Source organism: Phalangium opilio, unplaced genomic scaffold, assembly GCF_054372755.1.
Source record: "Phalangium opilio isolate 3A_F unplaced genomic scaffold, DU_Popi_V2 ptg000082l_1, whole genome shotgun sequence".
NCBI lineage: Eukaryota > Metazoa > Arthropoda > Arachnida > Opiliones > Phalangiidae > Phalangium > Phalangium opilio.
The window spans coordinates 13,309,707-13,331,130 of NW_028324189.1; the positions used below are offsets into that span (position 1 = coordinate 13,309,707).

General features: G+C 36.9%; 3 protein-coding genes and 2 long non-coding RNA genes across 5 annotated transcripts; 3 read left to right on the forward strand and 2 right to left on the reverse strand.

Annotated features, from left to right (window-relative positions):
- The first annotated feature begins 864 nt into the window (after positions 1-864).
- Positions 865-2,983, forward strand: LOC149651845 (uncharacterized). Its single transcript, XM_089848923.1, has 3 exons — positions 865-1,111; positions 1,202-2,029; positions 2,112-2,983. The coding sequence occupies exons 2-3, from the start codon at positions 1,210-1,212 to the stop codon at positions 2,981-2,983; spliced, it is 1,692 nt and encodes a 563-aa protein (XP_089705049.1). The 5' UTR covers positions 865-1,111; positions 1,202-1,209.
- A 118-nt stretch (positions 2,984-3,101) lies between these two features.
- LOC149651846 (uncharacterized) lies at positions 3,102-7,147 on the reverse strand. Its single transcript, XM_089848922.1, has 4 exons — positions 6,174-7,147; positions 5,833-6,107; positions 5,336-5,505; positions 3,102-5,271 (listed from the first exon to the last, which is right to left on the reverse strand). The coding sequence occupies exons 3-4, from the start codon at positions 5,362-5,364 to the stop codon at positions 3,249-3,251; spliced, it is 2,052 nt and encodes a 683-aa protein (XP_089705048.1). The 5' UTR covers positions 5,365-5,505; positions 5,833-6,107; positions 6,174-7,147; the 3' UTR covers positions 3,102-3,248.
- A 2,517-nt stretch (positions 7,148-9,664) lies between these two features.
- LOC149651847 (uncharacterized) lies at positions 9,665-16,648 on the reverse strand. The gene is made up of 4 exons (XM_089848941.1): positions 16,479-16,648; positions 16,330-16,371; positions 14,592-14,774; positions 9,665-10,048 (listed from the first exon to the last, which is right to left on the reverse strand). The coding sequence occupies exons 1-4, from the start codon at positions 16,491-16,493 to the stop codon at positions 9,902-9,904; spliced, it is 387 nt and encodes a 128-aa protein (XP_089705067.1). The 5' UTR covers positions 16,494-16,648; the 3' UTR covers positions 9,665-9,901.
- LOC149651848 (uncharacterized) lies at positions 13,204-13,814 on the forward strand. The gene is made up of 2 exons (XR_016371356.1): positions 13,204-13,522; positions 13,643-13,814. It is a non-coding gene; the product is annotated as an uncharacterized LOC149651848 (long non-coding RNA).
- A 73-nt stretch (positions 16,649-16,721) lies between the features above and the next one.
- On the forward strand, positions 16,722-18,207 carry LOC149651849 (uncharacterized). The gene is made up of 2 exons (XR_016371353.1): positions 16,722-16,886; positions 17,109-18,207. It is a non-coding gene; the product is annotated as an uncharacterized LOC149651849 (long non-coding RNA).
- Positions 18,208-21,424: the final 3,217 nt, after the last annotated feature.

Here is a 21,424-nt window from a genome sequence, read left to right on the forward strand (position 1 = left end):
CCAAAGAAAGATTCATCGGGGGCATTAATGTTAAAAACAGGTTTGAACTTTTCATTAGTGTCCTTGTTAGCTTTAGATTGTTTTTTAGTATTTGTCATTAGATTGTCACATAAGACGTAAAATGCTTTTATTTTGAAAGCTTCCCGTCCACTCACGTGTGTTATCATCGTTTTTAGCCACATCGTATGATGTACATCTACGATGAGTCTCTTAGTTTTGCGTGCCCTGTTGTACTCGTCCTCTTACTAGTACTAGTACCAGTAGACGTGAAAGAGTAGCGCGTTTGGCAGTATAGAATTTTTCGTTCGTCATTTAAGGGAGAGTGAATGGGACAGAATTTTGGTTATGTGATTATTACGTTCGTGTATTTTAAGAGGATGGGATTATAATAGTAACTTTAAGCATTTTATTTAATTGTACCAGTAAGGTTAAGCATTTGGGATTGTGTTTTACGATTGCTCGACATATTTAAAGTGAAAAAGAGGATTATCGTGTTACCTTAATTAAAATGGAAGGTTTAATACTCCCTCTAAATTTCCTGTCACCCGTCAACAACAAGGGTTTCACGCTTTCAATCCCGCTCCCCTATTTCAAAATCCAAAGAAATCGAGGAGAATTTCTAAAAATTCCGACGTTATATTTAGAATGGTCTTAAGGAGATGTTTATTATTAGAAGTTACCAGAAGTAAATAGGGGAAGTACGTATTCGTACCTTTAGCTAGTGCAAGTCGTCCTTCTCTCCCAGAAACAAGCTATCGCTTTAAATTGGCCAATCAGAGATAGGCAGAGAACCGATAGAAATTTTTGAAGGTGCGCCACCATACCGTGAGAAACCGAACTACAGAGTATAGACGATTAGACGACGATTTCCGTCCTTCTTTCGCCCGGGTAGATTGACATTGAAAGTTATCGTTAAATTAAGACAGAAGTAAATAGGGGAAGTACGTATTCTTAGCTATTTCGCGAGACGTCACTTTATCGGTTTTTTCGCGCCACTGACTATCCGCTTTTTTTGGCGGGAAACCGCGGATGAATACAAGAAACTATTTTCTTCGAAGGTTCGTCTGCTATCCAGCTGAATGCTGATTTTGTTATGGTACCTGACTGACCTGTGAGTATTAGCGTGCATTACAAGTTTATATATGAAAAATCGTTATTAACTCCGATTATATTAATAAAACGATATATTTTTTACATTTAGGTATAAAAATGAACATAAGCAACATTACTACTAATGTAAGGGAAGAATTTAAAGCCATTTCCCTGTTTGAAAAAAGGTATAAGATCTTTGACAGGCTTAAAGAAAGTGGTGATTTTGAAGAGCTATTTAACATTATGGTTAGCAAATTTGAGTACCTTAAAGATGTTGCTAAACCTACTAAAACAAATGAAAAAGCTGGGGGCTATGGATTTTTTTTAAATTCATGGCAAAATTGGAGAACATCTGTGATTTCACTGGCGCTTGGAATTGAAACCGAAGAAAGAGCGAGTGAAAGTGATAAGAAAATGATAGATATAATTGTCAAATATTTGAAATCAAAGTCTGATGGGATGGTTGAGGATATAGTTGTAATTTTGAATTGGATAGCTCATGCTATTCTAGATTGCAACAATGAAGAAGAAATGAATAATTTAAAGTCAAATCTCTGGGAAGCCAACGTGGATAAAGTTCAAATTAATGATGAACCTAAAATATCTTTAAGGCATAAACCAACGGATATAATATACGCAGCATACAGATTAGGAGGAGGAGCCCTTGGGGAAATGATTAATGTTAATAAGAGACGATTGGACAATAAAAACCTTTCTAACTCTCAGGTTAGCAAAGCTTCACAGTTTTTGGAAATTGCCCTGTTGCTCCGTGATCCTGTTAAAAGTGCCAAAATGATACCAAAAGCTATGCATAACCGAGACAAAGGTGGAATGCATTTCTTACACGAATTACTTGTGCAATATACAAACGAAGTTGGGCGGGTCGTTGCTACCCAATATAAAGAAATTTGCACTATCGGGGAACGCAATGTGATAAGTAAATTTTTTGGTCAACATCTGACAACCAAATTTCTAATTTAACTGAAATAATGGAGTTATATCGTATTGGTTTATTTTAGAGAAAACTATGCAAATACTTCTTTTGGATAAAAATTTGGAAAAAATGTTCTACTCGGCTGTATCTTCTATCGATGGCATTCTAAAACGTGGCTTTTCAAGAGAAATTTTGGAAGAATTCCGAAAGGTCCACCTGAGAAAGATGGGCCACGCTATTCTAAATGACTTTATTTCCGCTAAAACTGAGCAAATCAATAGGAAAAAGAAGAACCGTGGTCAAGGGGGGCAGTTATTAAGGGATCAGCTTTATCAACTATCATCTGGGTCCAAAAAAAGTAAGGCGAATATCCAACCAAAGAAAAAGATAAAACAACGAAGTTCTAGTCAACAAACACCAAGAAAAAACATGCGCAAGACAACTTCACTTGAATATTCTGCCAAGAATACCTCACCAATTCTAAGCAAAACAAAACCTGCCAAATTTACCGAAAAAAACTCAAGACCGGTTTCACCAATCTCAAGCAAAACAAACCCCACTAAACGAGGCAAAATAAATGAATCTACCTTGAGTAAAATTAATTCTGTCCAAGTGATCTCAAAGGAAATTAATTCTGCCCAAACAATCTCAAAGAATATTAATTCTACCCAATCGATCTCAAAGAAAATTAATTCTGCCCAAGCGATCTCAAAGAAAATTAATTCTGCCCAAACAATCTCAAAGAATATTAATTCTACCCAAGCGATCTCAAAGAAAATTAATTCTGCCCAAGCGATCTCAAAGAAAATCAACTCATCTAGAAGTGAAAACTACGAATTAACTTCAAGCCAAAGAAATTCCACGCAATCTGGTTTAGTAGAACAAACCAACGCCAAAAGTGCCTCAATTAGAGGAAGAATTCGAAAACCTAATTTTAAAATGGATTTTATTTATTAGTAGATGTAGTTTTTAATGTTCCTAGCTTATAAGCCAAATATTAAGAATTTTAGAAAACAAAATGGTTGAATGTTTTTAGTCTACTTGTGATAGCTGAAGTGTGATACAATATAATTTCTATCCTGTGTTATGAGTTTGTGATAGCTGAAGTGTGATACAAGATAATTTCTATCGTGTGTTAACTTATGAGTTTCACAATAAAGACATTACCACAAATTATCTGTCTTTTCACTGTTCAAATTAAAAAAAATTATTTATTCATAGTTCATTTGTCTACATTTGGCAAATCTAATATAGATGAAACATTTAACTCGACGTTTCTGTAGGCATTCTCGCCAGTTTGAACTTCATTTTTCTTGGGGCTTTTCATGTCAGCACTGATAAGGATGGATCTACGAGCAGTTTTGTAATTTGTGCTAGTTAGTTTGCCAGCTGTTACGAAACGTAACTGGCTGAAAAAGGATTCTACAACGCTGCCATTTACTTTGACAGGATAGACATAAAAACTAGGATTTCTTTGGTGAAAGTCTTTAACAAACCCAAGAAATCCAAATACCATCACACGCAACAGATCCCATGTTTGCCAAGCTAAGAAGGTCTTTCCATCTTTTCCTGACAAATCTTTATTACTTTTAAGGGTTTCTGTAGCCCAGCTTTCGAAGTATTTGAAACCTTTTAAAATGTTTTGGGCTGGTTCGCTTTCGACAGAGTGTACCTTTTTGTGAGAAAGAAAGCCAACTTCAAATAAGTTATGGCATGCTGTTAAGAAGTCATAGCACGCCATAACTTCCTTTTCATCATGGGGTGCTTGTATTTCTTCACAAATAGCATTATTTTTGTCACCCACAGCATGCAGTGGCAGAAAAGTTGTGTTTGGGTTGGCATAATTGTAAAGTTCACTCAAAAATGGCAGCTGTTGAAGTATCTTTGCGGGCGTAACATTTAACTTCGTCCATGCGTCCCGCTCAATATATGCGTGACGTAAACCTTTCACTTGAGAAAGCTCAAGGTTTTTCTTTCTTTCATCTTCTCTTGCTTCAACGTCTTCTATTTGTTTCCAACCGAAGCCAATGTTGCCCTTTTCAAATGATCTTGTGCCACCTTCTTTTGAATGACTCAGCCCATTTATGAGATTTTTTAATTGGTGGCTGGGACAGATGATCCAATAGATCCATCGGTCCGGCAATAATGGGTTTCGAAATCTTGGTTCAACATCAAAGTTTAAAGTTCCATCTTCTCTAGATGTGTAAGAGTACTGACCAGTTACACCATGGCTGGATTTGATCATGGTCAAGTTAGAGCTAGCGCCATCGCAAATAATTGCTGATATAAAAAATCCAACAGATTGGAAAGCAAATATGCTTTTCTGTGTCAGAACTGTTAATTCCTCGTGAGTGAAGGGTACGTGGCTTGGAAAATAAGGACCAATTACGTCAAATTTTTGTCCAGCGCATCTCCAAATGAATTGAAGAACGTACTGGGCAGCTAAGCACTCATTTACAGTCGTATTTTTATAAAAGTTATGTAGCGACGGTATCTCCTCCTTATCCATAGCTAATCCAATAAATTCGTTGGTATTTGCATTCCACACCATTTTACCGATTACCTTGACCTCGTCTAATACTAGGAAACCTTCTTGAGGCGGTCTTTCGTTTTCTATATTAGTATCGAACTTAGTCTTAAACTTTTCGCTCTCTCTTAACAGATATTCAATATCTATACCCGCGTCACATTTCATCTTCTGAACTTTCTTTTGAATAGTGTGTATACTTGGCAAATTAAAAATCTGCAGAGATTTCAGTGCTCTGTATGATGCGGGTGATCTTGAGTACAAGGTGAGGGCCAGACGATAAGTTAGAGGGCTCCAAGTATTCCCCTTCCTAGTTTCTGAATGTTTCTCTTGGTCTTTTAAAAATGTGGATAACTTGTTGTTTTCACTATCGGTCTTCCAAGACATCTTGAACGCTTTTGATAGAAGAGGGTTCCGTTTCTTGACTTCGGAAATGGCTTTCATAAAATCATCTTTGTGATTCAAATTAATTTCATTAAGCATTTGAGCTAATTCATAACTTTGTTCAGTATTAAGAGTTATGGCGTTTTCCTTGACTTCTTTTTCCATTTGTAGAATTCTTTTACTTAGCCGATATCTTTGATTGCGTAAATTCCTAATTCGTATGTTTCTACTTTTTGGTGTTAAATCTTGGATAGGGAATTTGGAACTGATGTGTCTTCTTTTTAGTTTAGTTCTTGGTGTTACATCCACAGCTTTCTTTCTATGTCTAAGGTACCTGAAATAAGTTTCATTAAAAATATGTCTAGTAATTGTAGTTTAGAATGAGTGTAAGTACTTACTTATCTAACGAGGAGCATTTTGGGCACATAAATCCATTCACACTACCTGATGCAGAAACAGAAGATTTTATTTTAGGTATTCTGAACAAAATTGGACAGAGTTTAGATTGCTGCCTTTCGCAAGGATGGTGTAAAATTTCTAAACTCTTTGGTTTTCCGAAATGAAAGGCCTGCAAAAGTAGTAACCAATTGTAAACATTAGTTGTCTTTTCTAGAAATGTACAAGCCAGGTAATAATACAGGGTTCGCACAAAATCTTTGGATTGAAATTCCTAGACTCTTAAAGATTTGTCCCGTCCATTTTAGGCCTATTATCAATTTCCCTGACACTTCCCGCCTGTTTTCAAATTCCCAGACATTTACAGATTTGCCCCATTCATTTTAGGCCTATTAACAATTTCCCTGACATTTCCCGCCTGTTTTGAAATTCCCAGACATTTCGAGGTGTTCATGGTCGTGTAAGAACCCTGTAATATGGATATTCTCGATTTACTGACATTTTTAATGCCTGAACAAAAGGTGTTTGCTTCAGAAAGATAATTTAGCGCTCTAAACACAGGCGCTGGATCGATGGCCAAGTTTTCAGAATCCCAATAAGTTTCTTGAATAACTGGCTTAAAAACTAAAACCACAGAAACAATGCCATCTGAGGTAAATTTGATTTTCACTGGAACTTCATGCAAACCCCCAATATCTTGAAGAGAGTCTTTACGCCAAATTTCCAAACACGAAACTGAGCTGTGTTTGTTATGTTGCAAAATATAGTCAATATCTGGTGAAATAATTATAAGACTTGTTAGATAAGCGAAATATTTTTGATTAGAAAAAATTAACCCACCTGTTCTATCTTTAATGACATTTAAAACTCCCTGAAGACGCTCATTAGTTATTTGAAGATTATCTGAACAGGGAATCTTAGCTGCTGCTCGAGTATTCAGCTTCTCTACGGAATCTGAAGCTTTTCGTTTATTTTGATTTCTTAAAGCAGTCTCACTAATGTCTGTAAATTCACTTATAGTTTTACCGGAGGCTGGACTTAATATTTCAGTTTCGGATAAATTTGATACACCATAAGAATCCGCGAATATTTTACAGTTCAGATTTGGTTGTTGCAAAGCCCCAACAACTCCTATAGAGGTATCTCAGAAGCCTTATTGTGACGTCACCCATGCTATTTGCCCATAAAACTAAAGCGGTACCAAACATGGCCGCCAACTGCTAAAGCTAAGCCTGTGACGTTTCACCTAGGCACTGACGTCACAACTGAGATAGCTCTATTGTCACTAAAGTTTGAGATTCAGAGGCATTTTTAGCTAGCTCATTTGTTTCACCATTAAGCTCTTGGGTTTGTTCTTTCAGAGAGGTTGTTGATCCTTCTGGTAGTGTCTTTACATTAGACTTCTTGAGTTTACTATGGCCGAGGCTTAACGAGTCACTCGAATTTGGCGAAAAATCTACTTGAATACCTTTAGTTTTGCCTTTAAAACTTGTCTGGCTTTTCTTGTCACTAGTTTCACGGTATACTAAATTACACTGGACAGAACTATCCATTTTTAACTCTTAATTTAACGATAACTTTCAATGTCAATCTACCCGGGCGAAAGAAGGACGGAAATCGTCGTCTAATCGTCTATACTCTGTAGTTCGGTTTCTCACGGTATGGTGGCGCACCTTCAAAAATTTCTATCGGTTCTCTGCCTATCTCTGATTGGCCAATTTAAAGCGATAGCTTGTTTCTGGGAGAGAAGGACGACTTGCACTAGCTAAAGGTACGAATACGTACTTCCCCTATTTACTTCTGATTAAGAGTTAAAAATGGATAGTTCTGTCCAGTGTAATTTAGTATACCGTGAAACTAGTGACAAGAAAAGCCAGACAAGTTTTAAAGGCAAAACTAAAGGTATTCAAGTAGATTTTTCGCCAAATTCGAGTGACTCGTTAAGCCTCGGCCATAGTAAACTCAAGAAGTCTAATGTAAAGACACTACCAGAAGGATCAACAACCTCTCTGAAAGAACAAACCCAAGAGCTTAATGGTGAAACAAATGAGCTAGCTAAAAATGCCTCTGAATCTCAAACTTTAGTGACAATAGGAGTTGTTGGGGCTTTGCAACAACCAAATCTGAACTGTAAAATATTCGCGGATTCTTATGGTGTATCAAATTTATCCGAAACCAGAAGTAAAATTTACTTCTGGATAAAGTTATGGTCCCCTTTATACGTGTTTCTGCTAAGTGCAGATTTTGAAAATGTAAAACAGTTTCTTAACATTCTTAATTAAAATGAAGACTGAAGGAACAGATATTAATCAAAAATGTCTTGATTAGAATCAAGACCTAAAAAGTATCGATAAGACTGAGGTTATCACTTGTCTGAAGGATCAGATATTAATTTTTCTTTTTAATTGAAACTTAAATGCATGCTTAAGAAAAAACAACGTTCCATTACCGTTTTCCGTTGAAATAAATTATTTTACTGCTAATCAATTTCAAAAATTTACTTATCTCGGCTTTTCGACCACAATTCCATTCCCCGAAAACATTTTATCATTACATTAATTAGTTTTGGGAGATAACGTGTCAAAATAACCTATAAAACAATAAAAAACTGTAATAGCGGTCTGTTTAGCCATGAAAACAACCTTTTAAAAGTTACAAGTACTATATAACCCTTTCGAGACTAACAGGACCTGAGCAAACTATAGCTTAACCTGCTACTAGTACGACCAGGGAGAATTGATGTAAACTGGAGTTGAAATTTCATCATGTGCGACCTGCGGCCCTGAAACTCTCCCATAGTCCCAGTGTGTGCAGAACATAATTTTTTCGCTGTTATCTGCCAAAATCAATCTTTCTAGGTAGTGTCGCCTCCTCACTTGAATTTTTCATGATATATTAAGGTTTGAACGAACAAAATTCTAGATTACTATTTTCACTACCATGTCCCTCTGCTAACTTGAAGCAAACTTTCCTCTCTTTTTGCTGCTCATTACCGGTGCCATTCCCTTGACTTTCTATTAGTTATAACTAATGAGTTTATTTATTTCAAACAAAAATATTAAAAAATGGATTCTTTTTCCTTTTGTGCTACTTTGAATTTACAAATGTATATAACGTTGTGCCGTGCCATGTCAAATAGTCTCTAACCATTGTTAGAAACTAGAGAGAGAAATTGGGCAGTAACACTGATCATGCCCTGAACTATGAGAAAGAACAATACGACGGTTGACTAAAGTACACTTGATATTACATCATTTTGCAAAAACCGCGAGTAAAAATCTTACTGTCCCTATTGAATTTGGCGCCATTGGTTTTAGAATAATTAAAATGTTCCACTGCGAAGCGTGCCGGTCTCGAATGGGGATGTAACGTCTTTAGGAACCTTATAAAACGCTAAACCATACACGTACTCTCCCAAAAGTAATTAATGTAATGATAAAATGTTTTCGGGGAATGGAATTGTGGTCGAAAAGCCGAGATAAGTAAATTTTTGAAATTGATTAGCAGTAAAATAATTTATTTCAACGGAAAACGGCAATGGAACGGTGTTTTTTCTTAAGCATGCATTTAAGTTTCAATTAAAAAGAAAAATTAATATCTGATCCTTCAGACAAGTGATAACCTCAGTCTTATCGATACTTTTTAGGTCTTGATTCTAATCAAGACATTTTTTTTAATAAATTGCTTTAAGGGCTGCACCGAACTTGTTCGTATTTAACACGAGAACAAACCGTGCTTAAAGGCCGACTTCCATCGAAAAGAGTTCTAACGAACTGAAAGCCGAGCATCGAGTCTAACAATGAAGCGACAGTGCCAATTTTTGAATCGCCGCTTTGGTAAAAGATGGAAGGGTTCTCGCTAACTGAAAGCCGTGGTTCTAGCGAACTGAAGATGAACAATAGAAATGCTTTTAAATTTATTTCCTCTCTGAAGGAAATTCTCTATTGCGTATCTTCAGTTCGCTAGAACCACATTGCAGGGCTTTTCAGTTAGCTAGAACCCTTCCATCTTTTACCCCAGCGGGGGTTCGAAAATCGGCACCATTGCTCCATTGTTAGTATGGATGCTCGGTTTTCAGTTCGCTAGAACCCTTTTCGATGTAAGTCTGCCTTTAAGAAATTTATTATTATGGATTAGGGAAGCGCCATACATATTATCACGCATTAATGTTCTTCTCCGCGATCACAGTTTTCAAATCGGAGCAAACGTGTTCGCAACTTCTGGACCGCGTTCACAGTTCATATCACTTATCCGCCAATCATTAAGAAGTCGTTAACCCTTCATTCATTTAAGAATTCCGATGTTGCAAAATTTTGAAAAATATGATAGGGTTTATTGATTCACTTCTCATTTTATTAAAACGTCGTTAATATATATATATATATATATATATAATACATTAATTTGCCCATATCAATAGAGAAAAAGGCAGTGAAATGAAGAAGACAGTTACATGAGTATGACATTATCACTTGATTTTCATTCTAATGGCTATGATTACTTTTAAAATAAGTTATGGTTGTTAAAAGATACATTTAAAATCAAGGTAGTGAGGGATATTAGGGATTTTAAGCTATATGAACGTGTCCACCTCCCGCACTATGGTACCGCAAGGCTAAGGGTGGTGTTTGATGTACCTGGTGACGATTGTTCTCGTTCGGCGCGCCTAGAATCGTTGATCGCCACTTTTTAAAGAAACAATATCCATCCACGCACTAAAGGGATAGATAATATAGTTTATTAATTATTGCTGTTGCAAATATATCTAGTAACCGCAGCGATTATTTGAAAGATCAATGGAAAAGCATTGGGATTTGCCATGTTTATCATTATTAATTTATTTTATTTTCCAATGTAACAATTATGATTTCCGCTAGCTAATTGGACCAAGTCATCTTGCGACTTATTGCCACTTATCTAACGCCTTTACAATGCATAGAGGGGTGGTGGCAAGCCCCTATGCCACAGCTAACCGACAGCGCCTATACTAACTATTACCGTTAACCTCAGCAAGTTTTGATTTGGAAGGCAAGCGTATATTTGAAACCTTTTTACTTCATTTATTTTGGTAGTTGCGTTTCGTGTGTACGTTTCCCCTGGTAATTTTGCCTTAATGAATACACGCGATGCAAAAAAGCCTAGGTTTGACAGAGAACTCGTGATTTGATGCATATTATTATATGTTACTAGTATTTACGGTTTTATTTTTGGTTTATATATTGTCATGACATTTGAAAATGCACACTAAATTTGGGAAAAATCGCTTCGGTATAAATGGTTCAAAAACGGCTTACATGTTTTGACCCTGACAGAAAAACAGCCAACCATAACCGTGTAATACAAGAAGATCAATATTGAATCTCAGACCACCTAATCCTGGACAGGCAACTGAATAGGGGATAGGTTTGCTTAGAGCAACGCCTGACACTAGCGCTGTGGCGGCGGGTGTCGCAAGTTTATCACCAAAACCTAGTAAAATAGTACAATTGGCGATAAATTGCGGTCGGCAGACGCGTGAGGGCGAGTGTAATGCATTGCCATTTGTTGACGCGGGTACAACATGGCTTTGCCTGTCTATGGTTATGTGGTCCGAAATTGAACTTATATCAGTTGGGAAAGAATTTTTGCTCAAAGAGCTTTATATAGTGGACCAATATCTAAATTTTTATTGCAGTTGCAAACATTTAGATATTCGCCTACAATAATACTCGGGAGTCGGTACGACAGAATAGTGGCTGATATTGGTTCAGTCACATCGGAGACTAATTACGACATTAAGTAACGAGATTCCCCACTCGGCTTCTTTACAGGGAGCCTATTCTCTAAAAATCTAAATCATTTGGACGATGATCCAAATCTAAACGTTTGGATCGGCTCCATTTGGATAGGGCGCTTAAAACCGTATTCTCTAACCCAAATCCAAATCGACATTTGGATCTCCCGCCAAACCTTTATCCAAACCAAATGTACGTCACTTAATTCCTCTTTCATTACGTAATTTTACTTACTGTTTATTGGTCAATTCTTTTGCAGCGTTTAATATAAAAGTAAAATGTTTTTAAGCCTTGGGTTTTTGCATGTTAGATTGTAATAATTTTGTAAAATTAAGAAACCTCTTAATTTGATAGTTTAAGCTTATTAGGCCTAATTAATATTAAGTGGGAAATTAATTTGAATGAAAAATAGGTGGATATCTTTTATTAATTGGGAAATAATGCACACATTTTTACATTTGAATTTTAGAAGCTAAGTTATTATTTATTTTGTGTATATAAAATTCAGCGTTAATTTCACTAAGGCAATAAATTAATTACCAACGAGGAATTAACTAGTACATATGTTTAGTATTAGAATTTAATTGTTTCAAAACTAATAAAGTTTTGAACCAGTTTTTGTAATTTAGTTATTAAAATTTGTGATTGTCGATTGGTCAATATTGTAAATTAACCAATGGTGGAATCAATTTTTTTTAAACTCAATGAAACTGAAATATCAATCAATCATCTACTGAAAGAGGTATCAACCTACTTTTTTTCAAAAGAAGGTAAATAAGGATTAGATGGCTTGCTGCTTCAAACAAGATTTTTAATCATGAAGAGAATATTTTGTTAATTTTGGTCAAATTTAGATATTCGGTAATCGAGTTGATATGAATAAAGCCCTTTTTGCTCATGTCTATTTTAAACTTTAATCACAGATTTCGCTTACCATTTTACAAGCATAATAAACACTACTGAAGGACGCAAATCTATCTGTGATCGGTAACGGTGACCAATATAGCAATTTGCCCAATTAATCGGTTTGAACTTCATTTGCACATTTCTACTCGTTAATTTGATATGTTGCGAGAAATTTGAATGGAATATAAGTAGTTATCTCTTTCAGTAGATAATTTTTGATGTTGATATTTAAGATTCATGGAGTTAAAAAAATTATTAAGCTTTGATATCAACATCGGTTAATTTACGATATGGGCTTATGGTAGTCGGTTTATAAGATTAAATCGTTACTTTAAGTGTCACTAGACAGTATCTACCTCCAAAATCGAGACTTAGTAACTTTATAACCATCTCCTAGTCACAGGATATCCGAGGGTCAATTTCTTACATCATTGACATGTGATAGTGATTATCGGAGGAAGGCTTGCTATAATAGCTGTCAACTTTTGGCAAGGCCTAATACCGTTTTGCTTGACTTTCGCTGTCAAATTCCTTTTGAAGCATAGATCATATAGTATCCACCCTTGATTTTCATTTAGCAACACACGTTGGATTCGTAAACGGTAAACCTCGACGCGTACCACGATTAGAAGCATTGAAATGCAAAAACAACACACTGACCGCATACATTTTTTTAGTAAATAACATTCACTCTACAGCTGTTTTGGGGGCTGACAGACGATAAAGAAAAAGCCTTCGGAGTCCGGCCCCTTAAAGGGGGTGGTTTCGAGGGAACGAAATTCAAATGCAAGGCGCGTCCCTTGAATTCGTAAATACCGACGTTTAACGCAATTATAATATTGAAATCTTATACAATTAAGTTAAATTTAAGAAAACAAAGCGCTACTTTCAAAGTCTAAACTTTAAAAATACGACGATAAGAGAAGGCGAAGTAACGGGCAACGAGACTCGAGAGGCACACATTTAAATGGCAAAAATTAACGGTAGGCCAAGGCTTAGCGCAATTTCACCGCCTTAAAAAAAGGGCCAAGTTTAGAAATAGATTGTGGGACAATAAAAAGGTGGAAAATTATGATATTAGGCTTATATTAAAGCTTGAAACCTACTTTATATTATATTTAAAATCCATCCATAAGCAAATCCTCAAAAAATATGAAAATGACCACGAAAAAGAACCCACTCTCAAATTTTTTCCCCTTAAAAAAAAATGGCGGCCACAAACGGGGTGAAAATGGGGAAAAGAGCTATCCAAATGACGATTTGGCCGGCCATTTGGCTTGCCAAATGTTTGGATAGGGTTTGAACACAGCCCACTCGATCACGCAAGTTGCACTCGCTATAGAAGCCCGTTCAAAGAATTCAAAACCCATGCATTTTCAAGAATCGAGGGGATGTAGTGGAAAAGCTAGTAAAAACATGAACGAGTCTAGATTTTTGAGACAAAAAGCACTGAAATGTTAGGGGGAATTGTCGAGTTGATGAACAAACTTTTATAGGAAAGTGAAAAATGTAAGCTCTAGCTTCCTGATTTTTTTACTATTTGTAAATTAAAGTACACTAAAAATTTAGATAATATTTTGAAAGGCTTAGGACTAATAGTTATTTTTCTAAAAATTATCAAACTTTCAGTTTGTGGTTTTTTCAACTCTGGATGACTTCTAGCCATTTTAAAACGCGCTGGGCAAATTTTTCAAATAAATAATTTTTCCCCCAATACTTGTAGTACTTGGTTTTCACATATTTGCCAAGTTGTTTTAACGACTAGTAAATTGTAATAATAAATCAAATATAAGATATTAAATACAGTATTTTGATGAAGAACGTTATCAGAAGGGAATTCCCTTCAGGCGTTATTAGCTGGATTGGTTGGACCTAGTCTTTAATTTTTTACTGAAAACTATTAGCGCTTGAAACTTCAAGATTTGTAGGACTTTAGAAAACGTTACTACGCACCTCTCAATAAAATTTCAAGACATTTGATCCACAAAAAACGAAATTACGCCCATTTTACCCCAAAAAACGGCGTTTTTCTCATAGACATAATGCTAATTCGTAGACTGTTTTGACGAGCTTTATCGGTTGGGCCTAGTTTTTATTTTTTTACTGAAAAACTATTCACTCTTGAAACTTGAAAATTTGTAGGACTTTAGAAAACGTTACTACGCACCTTTTCTTAAATTTTCACGACATTTGATCCACAAAAAGCGAAATTACACTCATTTTACTTCAAAAAACGGCATTTTTCCCATAGACATAATGCTAATTCTTAGACTCGTTTACCAAGGAGTACTAATCGGTCATATTCTTGACTTTTGGCTGTTTGAAGGGGCTTCTATAGCGAGTGCAACTTGCGTGATCGAGTGGGCTGTGGTTTGAACCAAATGAAAAGGGATTTGGAGTTACAGAATACGGATTAGTGTCATTTGGGGATGAGCCGACCCCAAATCCAAATCATTTGGATTAGGAACGATCCAAATGTAGTTAGAGAATAGGGTCCCTGGCCACAGGTACCGGTCCTTGTTACCAGGATATTCCGCAAAATCAACTCTATTTATTTAAAAAAGAATATTAACTATACCAAAGAGACGGCGCACAGAATTAGGCAACCGCCACAGATTGGGATAAAGTTGATAAATTTTTCCAGGCAGTATCCTTCAACATCAGGTGTTGATTTTCTATACGGATTGACTGTTAATTCACCATCTTCTCCTTCGACATATATGAGGTGGCACTCCCCTGGATATCGTGTACAGTACTGTGCCTGCAAAGTAATAAGTAGAAGATAAGACCATTAAACACAGATGGTCTGGAATGATAAGCTAAAAGCCCCCGTTCTTCTAATGGCATCGCCTAACGACACCCCTAGCGGGAGAGTTCCGAAACGTTTCTACTCATAAATCATGTTATGGATATGGTATGTGTCGTAAAAAGTTTCAATACTTATCGCGGTGTAGTGCTGCCCTAAAAGAAGCACGCGCTGTATCTCCATTCCAGTTCATCTGTGCTTAATGGTCTTAGGTAGAAATGTTTCTACTTGTATCTGATAAATTGCAGAGATATATAACGAATATATGAACTAATGAGTGCAGTGAACGCTTAATTCACGTTGCCTCCCGCGGAATACTAGGGGAAAATTCGCTTATGAAACCATAATGTAATGCTACAGTATTTATTGCTCTAACAAAAATGCTGGACAGAAGACCCGATTTGGTCATGACATGATACCAAAAGCATGGAAGAACTAACGCGAGATGGAACAGGCCCCTAGTGTTGAAAAACCTGTCGTCCAAAAACTTGAATACCCCCTTTAGATTCCTCCTCCCTTCCTAAAGGTGAGTACGTGGAAAGGCTGCGCGCGTTGGTTGGCGCGCGCCAGTTCAATTTCAAATTTTAGTGAACAAGGCTTACGTTACTCTCGCCAAGTTTCGAGAGATGGACGGTTCGGCGCTGCTTCGGCTTTAAACCTCAACGTTAAAACAGCTGTAACCAATAACAAATCAGAGGCGCGCGAATATTGCGCAGACCGAACTTTCTGTTCCCACTATCTCGGAGAGCTCTCCTACGTCACTCGCTTCATTTCTGGTAGAGGCTCCGCTACCTTCGTCGCCGTTCCATCTCGCGTGGTTATTCCATGCCAAGAGAAAATAGAATAGAGTATAGTATTTCTGCCTCGGTGTACTGCGGCTCGTTTGAGGGGTTATAGTAACGTCGGTTGATATCTCATCACAATGTGCACAAGAAACATAAAAAAATTGGCGAAAACAATTGTGAAATACAATGCATTACTGTAAAGAGGGCATTTATGCATTTTCCAGAAAATAGTGACCACAATGATAAAGTTAAAAAGAGGAAATTAGAAAAGAATCCAGATAAAATGTTAAGCCTTTGCCAAAATAAACCAAACGAGCCTTTAATAATAAAGATAAAACCAATCTCTCTTAATCCTGTAAAAGACGTCTTCTGTGGAAATCAGGGATAACTTTTTCTACTACTAACCTTACTTGAAACCATATTATAACTTTAAATATTTTAAAACCTTACCAGTTACCAACTCTGTCCAGACTACAAACACATTCGAGGAAGCTCTAGCATACACAATAGCAGACGACGGTAACCGCGCATTAACACAAGACCAGACAACGGGGTCGGTACTCGGTAACCGCGTAACCGCGCATTAACACAAGACCTACTTTTAGGGAGTGAATAAGCTTATTATAGCTACGCCGATTCAACGGCCAACTACGGCGAAACTCTGATGACTCGCGACTTTTGGCCATTTTCATACTTTGCCCTCATCCACTTTTGATAATACTTACCGAGCAAAGGCTCACATATTGTTTTCTCAATTGATAGTGATCCTAAAATAAGAATTTAATTTTTGCGATATTACAAAGTTATTATTATTATGTTACAACAGGGATAGATAGACTTTTTTAAGACGGAATAAACAATGTTTGGCCTTTACTTCAGTCCGACTCATAGACGAGTATATTGTCCCTTCCTTCAACACGTAACCAAAAAATTAAATTATTTTATTGGCTCACAAAAACTACGTATTGGTGACGTTGCTGACGGGGAGGGCCAAAAATACGTAATTCCTGTTTACCTCTGTCGCCATGACTACGACCCCTCTTGCATTGTACCATAGCCCACTCGATCACGCGCGTCACGACGCAAGCTGCTCGCGCTATAGCTATAGACCGCGGATCAAGTGGGCTATGGTTGTACAGATAAGCGTCTTCACAGGGGTTCAAAATGGAGCCGTCTAAATTCGAGGGTCCGATAATTATTCGGGAATTGTTTTTAATAGCAATTAAGAAGGTAGTTAGTGAATTTGGTGCCGGTGTTTTGGACTTGGAGTACATCTGTAAAGGTGAAAAGTGTTCGCTAATTCTTTCTTAAGCCAATCATTTCTACTATCCTCATGATTTTGTAAACGAATTTGATGAAGTTAACCAAGGCTTAGTGAATGGTCAGGAGTTTTGTGAGCTAAGTGTTTGGTTAAAACCTGTTCGTGCTGTAATATCTATGAGGACTTTTACTCAATTCTAACTCACTTTTAATTTTCTTGGGTCTTCCCCGTTTTTTTTTTCAGTTGCAAGCCCTATGTCTTGTGTAACTTCCATTTTTAATCAATGTTATTTCAAAAATTACAATCCGAGCCCATTCCAACTTGGAGGACGAAGGGGCAGACGACGTTTATTTGACCCGGATATACATACAACGCCATAACAAAAATAAGACCCGCCTCATACCCCTCCGTCACGGGTAAGGGGGTCGTGGACTAGGACGCGCACTCGAATAACCCTGTTACCCATTCCGTCTTAAAAAAGTCTATCTATCCCTGGTTACAATAAAATCTATATACCGACCTTAATTGATAAAATCAAATCTAGTATTCCCAAAATAACGGCGAAAATACCGAACATCACAATCCAAATCAGGTGCTGTTTTTTAAAAACAAAATTTAACATTTACGAAAGTCGAGCCAGCGAAGAATAAGTTACCGTGGCGTAGTGTCTTTCTTGTTTGTTAAGGTCTTTGTACTCCATAACTAAGCCAGCGATAGAATAAATTGCAATTAAAATGGCACAAATAAGGCTCATGACAACTAAAGAGGTGGTCGATGAAACATCTCCCGTTATATCACGAAATTTATGCAATGATATCCCCCCGAAAACGAAGACTAAAACTAAAAGAAACTGATAAAACGCGATTTATAAATTAATAATTCCAAACGGTATTAAAAACTAACAATGATCTTATGAGAGAATGTGAAAAACACTGCAAGTTAACTTACCAATCTCATGGCTGTTGATCGCGTCACCAGTGAACATTCAGCTATATCATCAGAACGTCTACGCGCAGTCTCCATTCGCAATTGGTCCTCCATGTTAAAACGTGATTGATAATTATATTTAAAATTAAGAGATACAAAATTTTAACCCGCTTTGAAGCAAGCCGTTCAGTCTCTCGAAGATATTAAAACTGAAATAATAAAAATATTCTTACGAAAGCGATTTTTTTTATGGTCTACTATAATTTTTTCGCCATGGAGTCGCATTGACAAAGAGTTATTTTCAATATTATGCATTATTAGGCGATTCTTCAATATTACTCCTATAAAATAACTCCATCGCAAATACTAATGGAAAAACACATAATAAAATTAAAGGGTCTATTTTTTATCAGAATTTGCCTTGTCATGTTTTTAAAGCAGTTTGAAAAAATACTCCCAAGATTTTTACCTCTCCGAGTGACGTATGTCACGGAGAGGTTCTGTAACGATCGTGTGTCTGTCTGTGTGTGTGTCTGTGTGTCTGTGTGTGTGTCTGTTGTTACACCCACGTGACCGCGGTCGCAGTTTCCAAATCGGAGCAAACGTGTTCGCCATTTCCGAACTGCTTTCACAGTCACGGAAATGGCTACTCTATTTGAGTTCTCACACCACCATCTTATGGCCTTCGTCCATCCCACATGGACACCAGTCTGTACAAACTGGCTTCTAACACTACCATCTTATGGCCTTCGTCCATCCCACATGGACACCAGTCTGTACAAACTGGCTTCTAACACCACCATCTTCTGGTCTTTGTTTTTGTCCATCCCACATGGACACCAGTCTGTACTTGCTGGTTTCTAACACCACCATCTTCTGGTCATTGTCCATCCCACATGGACACCCGTCTGTACACACTGGCTTCTAACACCACCATCTTCTGGTCTTTGTTTTTGTCCATACCACATGGACACCAGTCTGTACACCTGGCTTCTACACCACCATCTTCTGGTCTTTGTTTTTGTCCATCCCACATGGACACCAGTCTGCACACCTGGCTTCTACTCCGTCGTCATCGTTTGGTTTAAGACATTCGCGGCGATCAGCAAGGGTTACGAGAAACGTCTAGCCTCCCTAGGGTGGGTTGTCCACGATAGGTTTTCGCAATTGCGGTTGTTCTTGCTTTTGACTGAAGTTCGACACCCTTATATACTACCTATTTGTGTAAGGCGAAGCAACCGGCGTATGCTTCATTTCAAACGCCAATATTAGTCAAGTCTCTCAAGAATGTTTAATTGTTCTTTTTTAAAACGATGTAACGTTCAATAAGGCGAATAACTAACGAAGAAAATATTAAATATTAATTATATTTATTTTAATATTTAAGATAATCTTGTTTCTCAATTCAAAATTAATACGGAAAGAGTTAAAAAGCAGCATCTTGTCTGTGTGTGTCCGTCCGTTGTTACAGTAGTGCGCTGCGTTAGAAGTTCGTTTTGATTTGATGTGTAAAGAAATCCTACAGAACCATAATATTCCCTTTATCCTTAATATAAAGTGAATATGTAGAAATATTTTTCGTAATTATGATGTATTTAGTACTTTTGTAGCTTTAAAGCTCTATTTCATTTTGATATTCCAAAGACGTTTTTTAATATTATTATTTAAAATGGATGTTTAAATATTACTTAAGCTATACTACATCTGTTTATAGCATAATCCTTTCTAAAGTGAATACAAGCACAACGCTACTATGTTGGTCAAATGAACTTTTATTTGTCAATAGGCCTAGTGAACCAAAAATTAAACGCTTGGGTTTGGATTTCGTTTCTGTAATGCAGAGACATTAACGGTTCAGAGTGAGCCGAAAGTTAAATACACTTTAGGCTTAGATATTATAATCATGGTGGAAATCTGGGCCGCGTTCAGCAGAGCCCAGCGCTGTTAGCAGTGTCCTACATAACGGGATTTTGTTTTTGAATTGTGGCGTCACGGTGCTTAGCGCTGAGCTAGCGCGGTCTTCAAAGAAAATAGTCGGCTCTTTGGATAACGTGACGTAAAACGCATAGTTCTCAGCTTGGCGAAAAAACCATGGAGGAATTAATACAAATAGCTCTATGGGACTATAGCTATTTAATTGGCGTGAAACCGGTTGATCACGCGAGAATTTTAAGAGATATGATAGTTTCTAATTTTAATTATAAAAGTTGTTATCTATCTCTATAAATATGTTATCATACAATTTTTGTTAAGCCTTGGTACCTTGCACGCTTTATTGCGCTAGCGTCATTTATAAAACGCCCATGACCGGAGAAAAGCTATGACGACAGAGCTCACCGGTAAACATTTCCAAAATCCGCTGTCTTTTTTGGTGAGCTCTGCTGAACGCAGACCAGACCAGTGAAAGGTCTGATCGTAATCGGATAATAGCTTCGTGTTTTCATGCTTTTTATGGTACGCATTTACTTTCAGTGTGTGTAGCCAAAAATAAGCTTTGGTGTTATGTAACGTTAACAGTCATGTTGACAAACTAAGAAAATCGTTGAGGTGAAACGAGAGGATAGTGTTTATATGGCAACGCTGTTGTGAATATGGCTTTGAACATAGAGGGCATACAGTTGAGGAGTAGAAAATTGGGCCTTTACAAGCACGTAAAGGTAATATCCCTCCTAAGTTTTATCTCTTCATTTCCCGTTTCTCCCCCATCGGATGATTTTAATGTGTACAAGTATAACATTATTGGATGTAAAATGTCGTCTAATTTACAGTATATTTGCTATCTTAGTATACTGCTTTAATATTTCATAAATTTTAACTTAAGAAACATTTCCATATCTGGGTAAATAAGTTTGTAAGTTGTCGTCTTGACTCGGAGAGGTAATATTTTGGTTTTCCCAACTTGTTATTGAAATATGTTTAACATTTTAAGCCTATTTTGCGTTTCGTCACAGACAGTAGCATTATTGTTATAGATTTATGCCAACCAGTAACTTCTATAGTATAAAGCGCTATGCGCATAGGAGACAGATTTTTTTACTGTACGGTTTTCAAACTTCCGGTTTCTACGCCACCGTGTGCATCGATGATACACTGATCGATGCTGGAAGAGCGTGGTTTTTGCTGAACATTCGTTTTTTTGACGTCAATATCAATGGCGACTGATAAATTTTACGTGGGCGGAAATATTTAAATTGCCAAAAAAATGGACAGTTAATATTACCAGGGATAGATTTAATTTTAGAAGTATGAATGGAGAATGGTTAGTATTTACTTCAGTCCGACTCACAGCCCAGTATAGAGCCCCTCCCTCCAAAGGGAAAGTTCAGGTAACATTACACCTTAAAAGAATGGCCCATTTCTAAATATAGAAGGAAAAATATTTTAAAAAAAATGATCTCTTATTACAAAACAATTAGCATTTAATTAGTCTTAAAAACGAGGATTACTGCGCCATCTGCCGTTGGTTTAGTGGCGTCTGTTAAACCGAACCTCTTAGCCCTACGGGATAGGTTGAATTCTCACAGGCTGAGAGAGGTAAGGGTAAGAGAGGTTTAGTATTTACTAAGCATGGGCGAATACCAGTTTTTGACTGTCGAGACGAATATCGAATAGTGAAAAATTTTCTTATCGAA

Excerpts from the sequence above, each read along its gene's own strand:
- LOC149651845 (XM_089848923.1), top strand. The coding sequence starts at position 1,210 with ATGAACATAAGCAACATTACTACTAATGTAAGGGAAGAATTTAAAGCC. Across the intron at positions 2,030-2,111 it reads CGGGGAACGCAATGTGATAA|AGAAAACTATGCAAATACTT; the intron begins GTAAATTTTTTG and ends GGTTTATTTTAG.
- LOC149651846 (XM_089848922.1), bottom strand. The coding sequence starts at position 5,364 with ATGTGCCCAAAATGCTCCTCGTTAGATAA. Across the intron at positions 5,272-5,335 it reads AAATGCTCCTCGTTAGATAA|GTACCTTAGACATAGAAAGA; the intron begins GTAAGTACTTAC and ends AACTTATTTCAG.
- LOC149651847 (XM_089848941.1), bottom strand. Across the intron at positions 14,775-16,329 it reads AATATGTGAGCCTTTGCTCG|GCACAGTACTGTACACGATA; the intron begins GTAAGTATTATC and ends ATTACTTTGCAG. Across the intron at positions 10,049-14,591 it reads TTCTGTGCGCCGTCTCTTTG|TGCGTGGATGGATATTGTTT; the intron begins GTATAGTTAATA and ends CTATCCCTTTAG.